General features: G+C 45.2%; 1 protein-coding gene across 2 annotated transcripts in view; it reads right to left on the bottom strand.

Moving 5' to 3' along the window:
* Positions 1–14,483, bottom strand: part of LOC142587525 (radical S-adenosyl methionine domain-containing protein 1, mitochondrial-like) — a 238,853-nt gene that overhangs the window by 194,928 nt on the left and 29,442 nt on the right. For both annotated transcript variants that reach the window (XR_012829563.1, XM_075698601.1), the window contains exons 9-10: positions 10,797–10,850; positions 307–370 (exon numbers count right to left, since the gene is read on the bottom strand). Coding sequence is in view for 1 of the 2 variants with exons in the window: in XM_075698601.1 (XP_075554716.1) it covers positions 307–370; positions 10,797–10,850 (118 nt within the window). In the remaining variant the exon portion in view is untranslated. The remainder of the gene's footprint in view (positions 1–306; positions 371–10,796; positions 10,851–14,483) is intronic.

Below are 14,483 nucleotides of genomic sequence, written 5' to 3' on the forward strand. Positions count from 1 at the left end.
GGCAATGCTGCCAACCTCTGGGGGGAGGGCGAGGGAGTTTCTCACAAAAGTCGAATATAGAAATTTCACGATATACTCCCTGTATACTCCAGTCAATTAAATTTCTCAGCTTCCCAACATTTCAAACAATTTCCCTTTACCCCCTACCACGCCAAAACACTCTCTCCCTATCAACAGCACTGCTGCTGGGTCCCTACAAACAATCTGTAAAAGCCAGCAAAGCAGCATTCTCAGGAACGGACGAACATTATGTTGCATTGCAATATATGATGCAGAAAGCTCCGATTAGAAGTGGAAGCTGCCTACCTGGCCCTACGCCCAGATACTGCAACCCTCTCCAGCATGCCTGGTTGTGCTTGCACTCATGGCCCTGCGTGGGTCAAAGGAGGCTTCAGACCACACATTGACACACATGATAGGATTCCTGTCAAACACTTCTCGTACAATGTGCACACATAATCATTGCTCATACCGATGTACTGAAAAATTTGTCAATTTTGGTTGCAGCATGAAGCATTGAGAGCGGTGGCAAGGTATAGCGTAGCACTCGAGCTCTTTGGATGGTGTTCTGACAATATGCAGAAGCAATATCTCGGCTTGACAAAGCACATGAAACAACTGCTGCTCCGCAACAGAAACAGTGTCCTGGGAGCTACCAGGCGTCTCACAATGCTTGCACGATATGGAGCACTGCCAGTGCCATTACAGGCATCATACATCAATAACAAAAAAAAGATGAGACCGATGGAAAACAGTCAGTACCCAATGGTTAATAGCTCAAGTTTGATGTACACTGTCCATTTAACTCAGACCAGTGTATGCACACAGCTGCGGGAAAACTATTGTGCTTGCATACAACGCTCGTGCCAGGAGCGAAAGGCAGAGTGCAACCCTGACTCCGTTGACGAGTTGTATGAGCAGAGTGTGATGGTGCATCAAGTTAGCTTTGTTACTTTTGCAGCCAAATGTACTGCATGTCACTCACATCCCCGGAGACCTTCTAACATGTTTATCAAACAAGGCAGCAGCCTTCTTGCATAAACTTCTTGCTCTAATCCCAACAGCAGGCCATGTGGCCTACAACAACGAGCGCACAGGCAGTACATGTATTGTCAATACTGGGACAGCCTGGCAGCAATGGCATGAGCGCCTCATTAAGTGTCCATACGACTGCTATCGCAATGAAAACCTGCTTCATTACACAATGCATTCTATACAATAGTGCGACATATATGCATAAAACAATGCACGCTGGTCCAACCAATACGAGTGTTTTTTTTTTTGTTATCTCACGAGTAAAAGAAACCGTGCACTGGCAACATTGCAAAGAAATTGAACCTTGTATTAACAGTGGAGCGATTGTAGCGACAGACGTTAGCTCCTAGGCCTACTGTGTAGGCAGCACAGTGGCAGCTAGCATGGCCTCCCCGCTATGGGTGCCTTGGTGTTAAGAGTTGCCACGTGTTCCAGAGGAGTGGGCAACATATGGCAACCCTCACAGAACAGCTACTTTCTGCAGCTGCCAACAGGTGGTGACAAAAGTTTAAGCTAGCACAGCCTTGGCAACGACTTGCATCTCCATAAACACAGGTGAAGTGTTATACGAATAACATAGACCCTAAAATGCTATCTTTCTTCAAAATTTGGTAAACAACAGTGCAGCAGTAAGCGAAACATTTCTCTTTGTCGATTTTTAAGCAAAATGTACGTGTCCCTGTATTTTAGGTGTAGCACGTCACCTACTGAGCCTACACGCTGTCCTTTTGCCTGTTTTATGGGAGTGTTCATGCAGTGCCTTCATGCCGCCACCATTTCTGGCCATGGCAGCAATCTGGCAAGTAGCTTGTTAAGGGGGGCACAACTGAATATAAAAAAAAAAAAAAATCTGATTTTTGGGAACTATTTGTTTTGGCACCTATAATGCCTAATCTACACCGTATCAAAACTAATCGCACAATAGCGCACCATATATGTCCAAAAAATAATTTTTTCAATATGGACGGCGAGAAAGGAGCCCAAAATTGTGCAGGAACACGGATTCACAGAGCTATATCTTGGCTTCCCACCACTGAACGCCAGCATCTTGGTATAGTTCGAAAGCTCAAAGTTCCACTTTTCAGTTCCCCGAAAAATTGCCGATGATGGCCGCATAGGAAAAGCGCAAACATAAAAGAATCAGGGGCCAGTCAGAAGAAGCTCACAATGCACGTGGCCCTCCTATTGACTCAGTGAGCCAGCACGCTGAGAGGTGCTTTCCGATTGGCTGCTGGTATGACAACTAGTGCCCTGATGCTGTTAGTGCAGCGCTCATTTGCTAGGCCTGCCAGTGGGCCTGCTTCAAAAACTGTTGATCCGCTGTTTCTTTATTAATCATATTGCCGAATGCAAGAAGTAAGTCGACCCTCGCTAAAAAATATAGTTTGAAACCAGACACCCATCCACGGAAAGCGAAACACAAGCAGTCTCTGCTTTCCATGACAAGAAAGAGGAGACCATTTTTCCAAGGTTCAGATGAGCCGATGATAAGATCATGACGGAAATAAGTCCCTGCGCCGTGCAATCTCATACTGCATTAGCAGTAATGCAGCAGCAAAGCTAACAATTGCCCTTTGTCCTCTCATGTAGGTTTACTCTGGAGACTGCAGACAATGCCCATTCCAGTGCCTGTCGCGCGTAAGCAGGTTTGTGTTGCTGCATTGTAGATCCTATTATGGGCCTATGGTGCACCTAAGGTCAACATCAGCATAATTATGTTAGTGTTTATAATTGTTTTCTAATTATTATTTCCTGGCTTTGTAGCTAGAAATTTATATTTGCCCAGTTTCTTTTTTTTTCACAATTATAGCCGCTGACCAATAAGTCGGACACCAATAATCCGGACACGCCCAGTAATTTGAACAGCTTTGTGGCACCACCAATGGCCCCACAGAGTTATTGTGTAAAGAACGCTGATATTTCAGATGGTCCCGAGCTCCACATTCGATTATCCAGACTCCGTCCATGGTTGTAGCGTACAACGGAGCCATTATCTCCTCTGGCAACCTCAACGAGACATCAAGTATTGCCTCAGAGATTATATGCACTAGATGGTAATTCCTGAGGCCTTGCCTTGGTCGCAGCACTACACCTCAGACTAACTGCAAATGCGGACCTTCTGGGCTTTGCCTGAATTATGAGGTCCCATCAACATCGCAATCATCACATTCATTCAAGTACCATCACGCATGGCCTGCTTTTGTTTGCTTGAATTTGCCTTCTGCACAGCATTCCACCATTGTGTGCTTGTTTGTTTAGTATGCGTAACAGACACCACTCTGCTGGCTCCAAGAAGTTTTCCTCGTGAAGTTATTGACAGTCCATGTCAAATGGCACCAATGGTGCCCTCACAGTTCAAATGAGCCCGGCTCTGCAACTGAATAAAGCCCCTTAAACTTTGTAAAGTAGCGACACTCTCCCCCTCTGCCTTCACTTCTCCTCATTTCTCTGCTCTTTTATGCTCCCTCCTCAACCGTGGCGCCGCCTACACCACTCGAGCAGCATAGCAGACGACCTTTCGCAAAGTGAATGCACACATGGCAGGGCAATGAGCTTTAAGCATTCGCATTGGGTTTCTAGCTCCAAATAACTTCGCTACAGCATAGAATTTCTAAATGGACCATTATGCAAATTCAGTGACGGCAGCTTTTTTTCTGTTTTGATAGCTATTCTTTAAAAAAGTATCTGAATGAGCGCTAACACTGTGCCATGACGACTCCGAATGTATCGCGTGCACTACAATTAGGTATCCAACATTTGCCAAGTGCGTGTCACAAGATCTTGTTGCGAATGGTTGTAAATAACACACGTACTATCGAATGCCAATGTCCTGACCTCCAACAAGCCCTCAGTACTAAATAATCCGCGCCATCCTTACCATGTGAATGCGTGGCGCATATCTGCTATGACGTACCAAGGACAACAGAGGGCATGAACAAACACTGTTCTGAAGGTTGGAAAGAGTATTAGAAGCTACAGTGCCGCCAACATGCATGCTTGTCAATCTTCTAAGCACACGCGAAGGCTCAGAGGTGGGCGCTTGTGCTATTATGCTTCTCGTGCCTCAAAGTCGACAGAAATACGTGTTGCCGATGATCGAGTCGGGATTCTGCATGTATAGAAAATGAAATCAGTTTCTTAGTATTCGTTTGTGAAGCAGGAATGCAGGAGCAGCACTTCATTCAGGCACAAAAAAGTGCATTATTTTTTCAGGTTAGTGAATCATCACGAATAACATTTCATCATGCGTTAGCTCGTCCATTCACAAAGGTGCATGCATTGAGGACGGCTGCACTCGCTCCACATTTGCGAGATATGACCTTAGTGACGTGATGACTGCGCGAAGAATTGCTGCATTATGACGCAGCCGAAATTGCGGTAAGTGAAATGATGCAGTCGTTCATACTGAGGCACCACTTGTTGTCTCATTACACATGTCTCAGAGATGCATAGTGGTCGAACGAGCTAATAGTTGAACGAACGATAAGCAAACAACTAAACCAGCCAGTGAACGAGCGGGCGACCGCACGTTTTCTTTGCAAGTGCACCACCGCCGCATTTTAACCTACACACACCTTAAAGCTAACACGAATTGACACGTAGGTCTCGAAGACTTATGATGCTGTCATGCGGCAAAGAACGCGGTTAAGGAAGGCACGCACACTTTTCATTTATATTGCGAATCCACCGGGCAACCGCCAATGACGAACACGAACAAAAGAGGCGAATAAAGCTATTCGCTCTAAGGAAGGCTAGTGAGTAACCCTAAAATGTAGAGAGTTGCTTTCCTAAGACAAGTTTTTACGCTCAAGCCTCAAATTTTATCAAAAGGAATGCACTGAATCCTAAAGATTTCGTAATTGCATTTTAGCACTCAGCCTCACGTGCCCGAGAATTCAAGCCTGCTGGTGTACAATACGACTAAGCATACCAAGTGCAACCACATACTGCTTAAATAAAGTATATGTTGCATAGGAATCGTGTTTAAGCGTGCAGACAAATGGCAACCTCCTCAGTGCACTGTGCAATATTTACTATGTTATGGCCTGGAACAAATTACATAAACCTGGCACATATTTACTATGAGAGACTCACAGTTACCTCTATAGTTGGAGAATGGAGAATGGAGTTGGAGTGCAGAGAATGTCGGTCTGAAGTTCTCCCTCTCAATTTGATGAATTCATGTCTTTCTTCTTAACCCGTAGCGCTTACCGGATGGTATCGAGAACAGCTTCTTGTTTTTGCTGAAACTTTTTTGGCATACGAAGGCGCAGCAGGTTATGGCGATAGAAAATGCTGTGAAGCAACGTCGCGCTTGCCACAAAACTTAGTTCAAGGTGTTCGTAAACCAACACAACACAGAAGAGCAACGGCGCTAACATGCGCTTCTCGCTACTCCGTAGATGCTTCTCAAGCGAAAATGGCGCTGAAGTGCGACTGTAAACAAAGGAAGTCGGCGTGAGAACCCACGTGATGCCATTAAACCAATAGCGACGCATCGGTCTCGGCCAGAACGCGCAAGGAGGAGGCGGCATTTTTCAAAGCGTGGCGCTACTTTACAAAGTTTAAGGGGCTTTACAACTGAAGAGCCTGAATTGCCACCTACCGCAATGAGCTCAAACGCAGACATCATTGATGACCTGCTAGGCTGCGGTGTGCCAATTTCTGCCGCATTTGAATACTTTGCAGATGTTGACAGCACGTTGGCATTGTGTGCCGAACTGAACAATCGTGAAACAATTGAGCAAGTTACTGCTACTGTAACTCGGATGATGATAATGTGCTGTGTGCTCCAGAGCACAGCTGCCTGGATCGGCGCACCCACTGCGCGAGCCGATCCAGGCGCTTGTGTCCGGAGCCTTCACATGCTGATCTGACTCAAGCCTTTGTAGTTCTTGCATCGGTGTACAGAGACAACACAAAACTGTCAGAAATACAGGTGGACTTGGTTGCACATAAATGGAAGTGCATGCAGCAATGAATCGACCACTTCTTCCTTGCACAGGGGCCTTAAAACGTAAATTATATAGTCATATTTTCATACAGTCGTTTTTCCGGATATTCGATAGTTCGGACTTATTTACGTTTCCCGTGGAGTCCAAATGATCAGTCTTCGTCTGTAATTTTTTCAGTCTCAAATTTTGGGTTCAGCACTGCGTTCCTTCCACTCATTCTATTCTCGTGGTTCTTTTTTTTTTACCTGAATGCTGGCAAGTCAGAGACTGCACAAAAACTATGATATAGTGTCTTAAGACACTGCAATATTTTAGAATCCTCTAGAAATCACTAACAAGAATTCACATTTGTAAAGCTGCAACGTTAGAATTTCGTAACTTTGGCTAAAGTACAGACACAAACATCAAAATGCTAATTTGCTGTCTTTGAACATCCAGGAACATACCTGCTTACTTTTAGCTATCTTGTTGCAGTACATATTTTGCAAGTCATATCCCAAATTTTAGCCCAACTGTACCTACTTTTTCTTATTGACTTTGCAAAAATAAAAATTGCATATTTGAAATCAGCACACAAGATTGGATGCGTCCTGAAAGTTTGATGTGTTTAGAGCAATCACAAAACTGCTTCCTTCAGATGCCATTTCCCCTCATATTTAATGCTGTTCGTTTTGTACTTTTCTGAAAACACAAATTTTGCACTCCATCTAATATTCAGGCCTCTATATCTCAACACCAAGAACAGAGAGATCTAAAATTCTTTTTTCTGAACGATGCATAATGTATACTCTATGAAGTATAGCAAGGAATTTTCCTTTTTTGTTTTCACTTCAAAAATTAATCATTTTGCTTCATTTTCTGCTACTGTATTTACACGATTGTAAGTCGACTCGAATGTAAGTCGACCACCCCATATCGCGTGACAGGAAAAAAAAAAAAAAAAAAAAAGGAGCCTACCCGGGGGCGCATTCGATAACAAAAATTTATTAGTAGCTGACATGGTAACTAGACTACTCGTCTTCATTGGTGCTGCCATCGTCATCGCTGCTGCGGTCCCATAGCGCGTTGTGGTCCAGCGAAATTTCACATTTGGCAAACGACCGCACCACGACATCTTGTGGAGCAGCAGCCCATACCGAATGCACCCAACCACACGCAGCCGTCAGTGACACTCTTCTGACAGGTTCGGTTGGCGTAATTTCGTGGTATTCTGCCGCCAACCACTCGTACTCATGGCGGAGCAGGGCCTTAAAAGGCGAAGGTCCGGGCTTGTTTCATCACCATGTCACACTTCACTGGCAGAGACCGATCACGCATTTCAGCGACGTACGCCGCAATCCTAGCCTACAGCTCCGGAAAGCGTCCGGACTTCGGCACGTGGGAAATTTCTCACTTGCCATCACAGGTGAAAATTTCGCGTCGCTGCAGTTGCCACTCTTGCACCACCCGTTCAGACATTGAAATTGCGGCCCGCTGCACAGCAAGCAACAAAATCCCAATAAAGAAAGGCGTCAGGCAGGGAGATACGATATCTCCAATGCTATTCACAGCGTGTTTACAGGAGGTATTCAGAGACCTGGATTGGGAAGAATTGGGGATAAAAGTTAATGGAGAATACCTTAGTAACTTGCGATTCGCTGATGATATTGCCTTGCTTAGTAACTCAGGGGACCAATTGCAATGCATGCTCACTGACCTGGAGAGGCAAAGCAGAAGAGTGGGTCTAAAAATGAATATGCAGAAAACTAAAGTAATGCTTAACAGTCTCGGGAGAGAACAGCAATTTACAATAGGCAGCGAGGCACTGGAAGTCGTAAGGGAATACATCTACTTAGGGCAGGTAGTGACGGCGGATCCGGATCATGAGACGGAAATAATCAGAAGAATAAGAATGGGCTGGAGTGCGTTTGGCAGGCATTCCCAAATCATGAACAGCAGGTTGCCGTTATCCCTCAAGAGAAAAGTATATAATAGCTGTGTCTTACCAGTACTCACCTACGGGGCAGAAACCTGGAGGCTTACGAAAAGGGTTCTGCTCAAATTAAGGACGACACAACGAGCTATGGAAAGAAGAATGATAGGTGTAACGTTAAGGGATAAGAAAAGAGCTGATTGGGTGAGGGAACAAACGCGAGTTAATGACATCTTAGTTGAAATCAAGAAAAAGAAATGGGCATGGGCAGGACATGTAATGAGGAGGGAAGATAACCGATGGTCATTAAGGGTTACGGACTGGATCCCAAGGGAAGGGAAGCGTAGCAGGGGGCGGCAGAAAGTTAGGTGGGCGGATGAGATTAAGAAGTTTGCAGGGACGGCATGGCCACAATTAGTACATGACCGGGGTTGTTGGAGAAGTATGGGAGAGGCCTTTGCCCTGCAGTGGGCGTAACCAGGCTGATGATGATGATGATGATGCACAGTGATTTGTTTCTTCGGCGTAAAGGATCGCAGCCCTCTTGAACGCTGCTGTGAACGAGTGCCGAACGATTAGTGGGCCTGGAGCATTCATGAAGAGTGGGGAAGCATAGAAGTAGCACGTAGCCAGCAGTCAAGTGGAATGCGTCAAACCAATGCCAATGCCTTTCAACCCATGCTTTCAACAGAGAAAGAGAAACCCGCGAGCGGTGTCTGCTCTTCCATGAACTACCGATACTCCCCCCAAGCGCCGCCGTTCTGAGCGTGCGGCCTCAAATAGGAACAGCGGCGCTTCCATCAACTATTGACCCCTCCCCCCGTGAGTGTTGCGTGCACTGTAAAACTCTCCAAAATGTTGAAAAACCCTTCCGAAAAGCAAACAAACACGCGAGATAGCGAAAAGATATGGGTAGGGCCATAGAGCAAACATAAAATTGTAACTACGTTGTAGCTCCCGTTGGTCTCGCTTTTTTGGCGGGGCCATGTTTTGGTTTTGATTGTAAGTCGACCCCCCAACTTCAGACTTTCAAATTTTAAAAAAGTGGTCGACTTACACTCGTGCAAATACGGTACATGGTTGCCACATTCTGTGGACTTGTATTCAATGGGCTGTAAAATATCTGTTAAGGGTCACAGAAGAAAGAGCTTGCTATCCTTGATTCCTTACTCTTTATGCTATTTAACCATGCCTTAGTAAAAATTTTAATTGTGCCATTTATTTCTACTGTGGTCTTAAACAATGGAAGTGAAATGTTAATTATCATAGGAACTAACAACCTACCAGCAAAACAAATTACATATTTCAAATCAGCACAAAGATATTAACAAGACCAGAAAATTTCATTAATACTGATGAAAAAAATGGTGAACATTATTCCAATAGCAGTGTACCCCTTTAAGCCAACGTGGAGACTGCAGGTTGCTTTCATTTTTGTAAGTAACGCACACTAAAATCGGTCCTCAATGAGGCTGAACAGCAGAATGGTCGGTTTGTCGCCTATTAAAAGCTTGCACTACTCTTCTTACAATGCTACATGCTATGCCTTGTAATTGGAGAAGGTGGATATCCTGAATAAGTCATGCAGGCTTGCCTGTTGACGGCAACATATTTTGCCAAGGTGGCCAGCACACCTCTGCGTATTTCTTATGCTTATCTGCATGCGCATTGCCACACTTGCATCAAAGCCAGAACCAGTGGTAGATCAGTCTCTTTAAAAAAAAAAAAAGCCAGAACAACTTTTGTGGCACAGTGCGTCGTCAGCCTTATCGCAAGTCGAAGCGGCGCAGTTATAGCCTCTACGCGAGAAGTAGAGATCATGGCACACACCAACCTGCAAGCGTACGATGAGCTGCTAAGGCTTAAGTGCTCAGACAATACAATACGCTCTAAGGAGACTCTGTCGGGGATTCATTGAAGTTGTGTTTTAACCATCTGTGCACTTTAATTGGGAGCTTATTAAGGAGGGTCTACTACATGTCCACATGGCACTACACCCCCGTAGCTTCTACAAGCAGCCATGCTCCAGTTAAGTTGGGTTACTCAAGTCGTATTCTCCTCTCCGTCTGTCACATCTGCCAGTAACACATGAGACAGGACAGACTTTTTTGGTGTGTATGCATCAATAAAGTACTTGGCATCATTGTCTGCTTGGTTCAGTAGGACTTTTTAGTTGCCAAGAGGCAGTGAAACTGGTCCGTCCCCATGGCAGTCCGCTCCTCAGACGGCGAAGTGCACATGCCATACAATGGCGGTTATCCCTTCTCCCAGAACGATCAGGACAAGCACAAAATCCAATTGTTTTACTGAATAATGTGAAGACAAAAAGTGTGTGAGGACGTGGGGCTGAGATGTATCTAGCACTTTACAGTATACTCGGGCACAAAAAGAGGCCGGCCACGATTCCCGACCGCAGCAAACAGCCAGAGCCTTCCTCCCGGATATCGCCTGAGCACGCACTCTCTGGCCATGGCAAACACGACAGGCATGATGAAGTGCAACTTCACTACATAATATGATGAAAAAGAATGCCGCAATGAGGAAGAACTCTTCTTTTAAAATTGTTGGAATGAAATGTAGGTCATTGTACTAGCATCATAGACAAATGATTTACAAACAGGGCAACTGAAACACTAACCTGAACAATTCAAGGGTTTAACTCACAAGATGTGATAACAGCGAGTCCATTTTCCAGTACAAAGAATGGTGTACCGCACATTGATGTTCTAATCATGTGTACCAATACAACTGCAATCCCCCCAGAGTAGTCTTCCTTTCTGTCACTCTGATTCGAATGTTAAAGTTCAGGTCTCATTTGTCTAGGATAGCAACTAGTTTGCAGCTGCCAAGATTTTAAAAAACGCTTTCAAAATGTTCTACAAAGAAATGTGTACCTTGTGGGCGAAGTTGGACACTTCGTAGCGTAGTAGTCCTCCACGCTCCAAGACCTAAAAGAGAATTCAACGGGAAAGTTAAATGGCAAAGTCAAATGGCACATAGTCTGGCACTCTCAGATGTATCCATTATACTGCGTCATGCTGTAGCAGTAAATGCAAAAGTACGGGTGAACCAACTTGATGTGCGTCGCATGCCTTGTGCGCAATGATCTGCGCAATGCTTCGCATTACGTAGACGTCGACTACAGTTGAGTGTGTCAAAATTTTCTTTTTTTATTATTATGGGGTTTTACATGCCAAAACCACTTTCTGATTGTGAGGCACGCCGTATTAGAGGCCTCCGGAAATTTCGACCAGCTGACGTTCTTTAACGTGCACCTAAATCTAAGTACACCGGTGTTTTCGCATTTGGCCCACATAGAAATGCGGCCGCCATGGCCGGGATTTGATCCTGCGACCTCGTGCTCAGCAGCCTAACACCATAGCCACCGAGCAACCACGGCGGGTCAAAATTTTCTTTGTCACTGCACATCGTACATTCTTTCTTGCATTTTTTTAACAACATATGCACAACTTTCTACAGTAAACAAAACTTCCATTCTGTGAAAGTAAAGTTGGCTGGTTTCATCTTTTTCTTGTAGACAGCATCGCAAGCATGCTACATTTTTCTTGTTACCAGAATCAGAGGTATGCTATGTTTTTCTTGCTAAAAATTGGGTGCGTGTTCGACTTCTACTTTGTTTACTAGCTCAAATGTCATTTTGTACTTTAGTTTTCTACGTTCAACTAAAAACAAGTGGGGGTACAATCGATTCCGGGAAGTGTTTAAATAAGGGCAGACACTACCAAATGACTCCACAGTGTATTTTCGTCTTTTTCCTGTCTCTTGTATAATTCAGTCCACCAAATAAGTCGACTAATTTCGTAGGTCCCGTCAGGGTCGAATAACAGAAGACAACGGCACTTTCTTATTGTTTTTTTTTTCAACGTTGTGTATGATGACGGACATGCACATTAGGTAGTGCATCAGCTATAAATTAGGGACAGCTACAAAAATAAGTTGGCAGTTGAAGCTTATCATCTTTTTCCTGTCAAATTTGTATGTCACACTACCTGTTTTCTCCCCCTAACATATTTACTTGCGTAATTCTCACACTCGCCTAATGCTCGCAGCCCCTACATTGCCCATCAAAATAAGACTGTTTTTTCCTCGAGTAATCATCGCACCCCCAATAATCGCAGCTGCAGATGTCGTCTGCTAGTTCTGGCCACTGATGATGATAGTGAATGACAGCCAAGCACCATTTTTAAAGCATCATGCACACTATAAACGTACGCAGCCCTAGTCCAATCAAAGCCACAAGTGGCAAGGTTGCTGCATTTTGTGAAATTTCAGTAGCACACATGGTTGCAGGGGAGAAGCTGACATCGGCATTGTTTCTGTTCGCATCGCTTTCCTGTGGGCAGATACAGAAGCTACACGGCTGGTTTCAAGTTGAAAGTGATTGAGTGATTGAAAGTGATTGAGTGAAAGTGATTGGCTGCCCTGTTGCAACGGCAACAGGGCAGCCAGCAGGCACTTCCGGGTCGACGAGTTTTGCGTCTGCTACTGGCTACGGTAGCACAAAAAGCTGAAAGCCACCAACAAGACGCGCCAGGCCATTCATGGTCCAAAGACTGGATGGAAAATATCTACAGGTTGGAGCAGGACTCCTTGAATATATTAAGGGTTTCCGCGCAGGAGGATGTGCTGTTTCAATTAAATTTGTCAGGAGCCAGGCCTGCAAAATTACAAGGAAGGAAGGTATCCCAGCACAAGATTTCCGCTCGAGCAATGGGTGGGCCACGAGATTTATGCACAGAAGTGGCCTGTCACTTAGGCGATGGACAACTTTGCGCCAGCGGTTACCCTCGGCGTATAAGGACAAAATAATTGACTTTCATCGCTTTGTGATTAGGATCTGGCAAGTGAAGAACTTTCTGCTCTCGCAGATCGGCAACGCGGACCAAATGCTGCTAAATTTTGACATGCTGAGTAGCAAAACAGTCGAACAAAAAGGTGTGCAGAGTATGCACATTAGTACTACAGGTGCTGAAAAACAAAGGTGCACCGCCATGCTCGCTGTGACAGCGGAGGGATGAAAACTGCTACCTTTTATAATTTTCAAGCGAAAGGCCGCCCCAAAAGGAAAGTTGCCTCCTGGCTTTCACATTCGGGTGCAAGAAAAAGGGTAGATGACCGCAGACCTTATGGCTGATTGGGTCAGAGCTGTTTGGAGACGTCGCCCAGGGGCACTACAGTCGCCGACCGCTAAATCGGACACCAATAATCCAGACAGCTTCGCAGCATCGCCAATGGCCCCATAACTTAATTTCCAAAGACGACCGATATTTTGGATAGCCACCAGCCCTACATTTCACTATCTAGACTGTGTCCGCGGCTGTAGTGTGTGCCGACTCAGCCGTCATTATCTCCTCTGGCAACCTCGACATCAAGTAGGGCCTCAGAGATTACAAACTAGACGGCAGTCTATGAGGCCTAGCCTTGGCTGCTGCTCTACGCCTCAAAAGATTTCAATGCTAATGCCAATCTCGGAGGCTTTGCCCAATTTGTGAGGTTGCATCAGCATTGCGATCATCATATCTTATTCTGGCACCCCCGCGCATGGCCAGCTATTGCGATTCTGTTTGTTGAGTTTGCCTTCCAGACAGCATTCTGCCATGCTATACTTGTTTGTTTAGTTTGTGTTCCATACAGTGCTCTGCTGGCTCCAAGACGTTTTTCTCCTGAAGTTATAGTGAGGCCGCATCAAATGGCACCAACGGTGCCCTCGCAGTCCAAATGAGCCCGACTCTGTAACTGAAGAGGCTGAACTGCCGCTTACCACAACCAGCTCAAATGATGACATCACTGATGACCTGCTAGGCTGCGGTGTACAGGTTCTTGCCACCGTTACATTTGAAGACTTTGCAGACGTTGACAGAGCGGTTTCATCGTGTGCCGAACTGAACGATGACGAAATAATTGAGCATGTACTCCCACCGTCAAACAGTGATCTGACTCGAAGATGATGATGCGCTGTGCACTCCGGAGCCTTCACCAGCAGATCTGACTCAAGTTTTTGCAGTCCTTGCATCGCCGTACAGCGCAACTCAAAACTGGAAGAAATACAGGCCCACTTGGTTGCACGTAAGCGAAAGTGTGTGCAGCAATGAATAGACCACTTCTTCCTAGCACGGGGTCTTTACAACCTAAATAAAGCGATTTTTTATTTTTCAGATTTATTTGTTTTTTTTTTACATTCGATAGTTCGGACATGGAGTCCGAATTATCGGTCGTCAATTTCACTTTACCCATCGCTGCTCGTCGTCGGCAGCTTGTTGACTGCGTTTGGGCGAGGCTAACGGGGCTGCAGACTGGTCTAGCCATTATCCCAAGTGGTCTCACATCGATGTTGCAACCTCTGGACATATACTTGAACAAGCCATTAGAGGAAGCTGTATGCAGAATGGATGGCTGAAGGTGAACAAGCCATGAGCAAGGCCAAGAAGCCGTCGCTTTTTCATCTTAACACCAGTTCACTGAATCAGCAGGAACTAAGAAAAAACCCCTGGACTCATTTCTAAACTTCAAATATTTGCATGCCTCTAACAAACACACCAAGCATGTGAGAGTTATTTGCA

The sequence above is a fragment of the Dermacentor variabilis genome, chromosome 7, assembly GCF_050947875.1.
Source record: "Dermacentor variabilis isolate Ectoservices chromosome 7, ASM5094787v1, whole genome shotgun sequence".
Lineage (NCBI taxonomy): Eukaryota > Metazoa > Arthropoda > Arachnida > Ixodida > Ixodidae > Dermacentor > Dermacentor variabilis.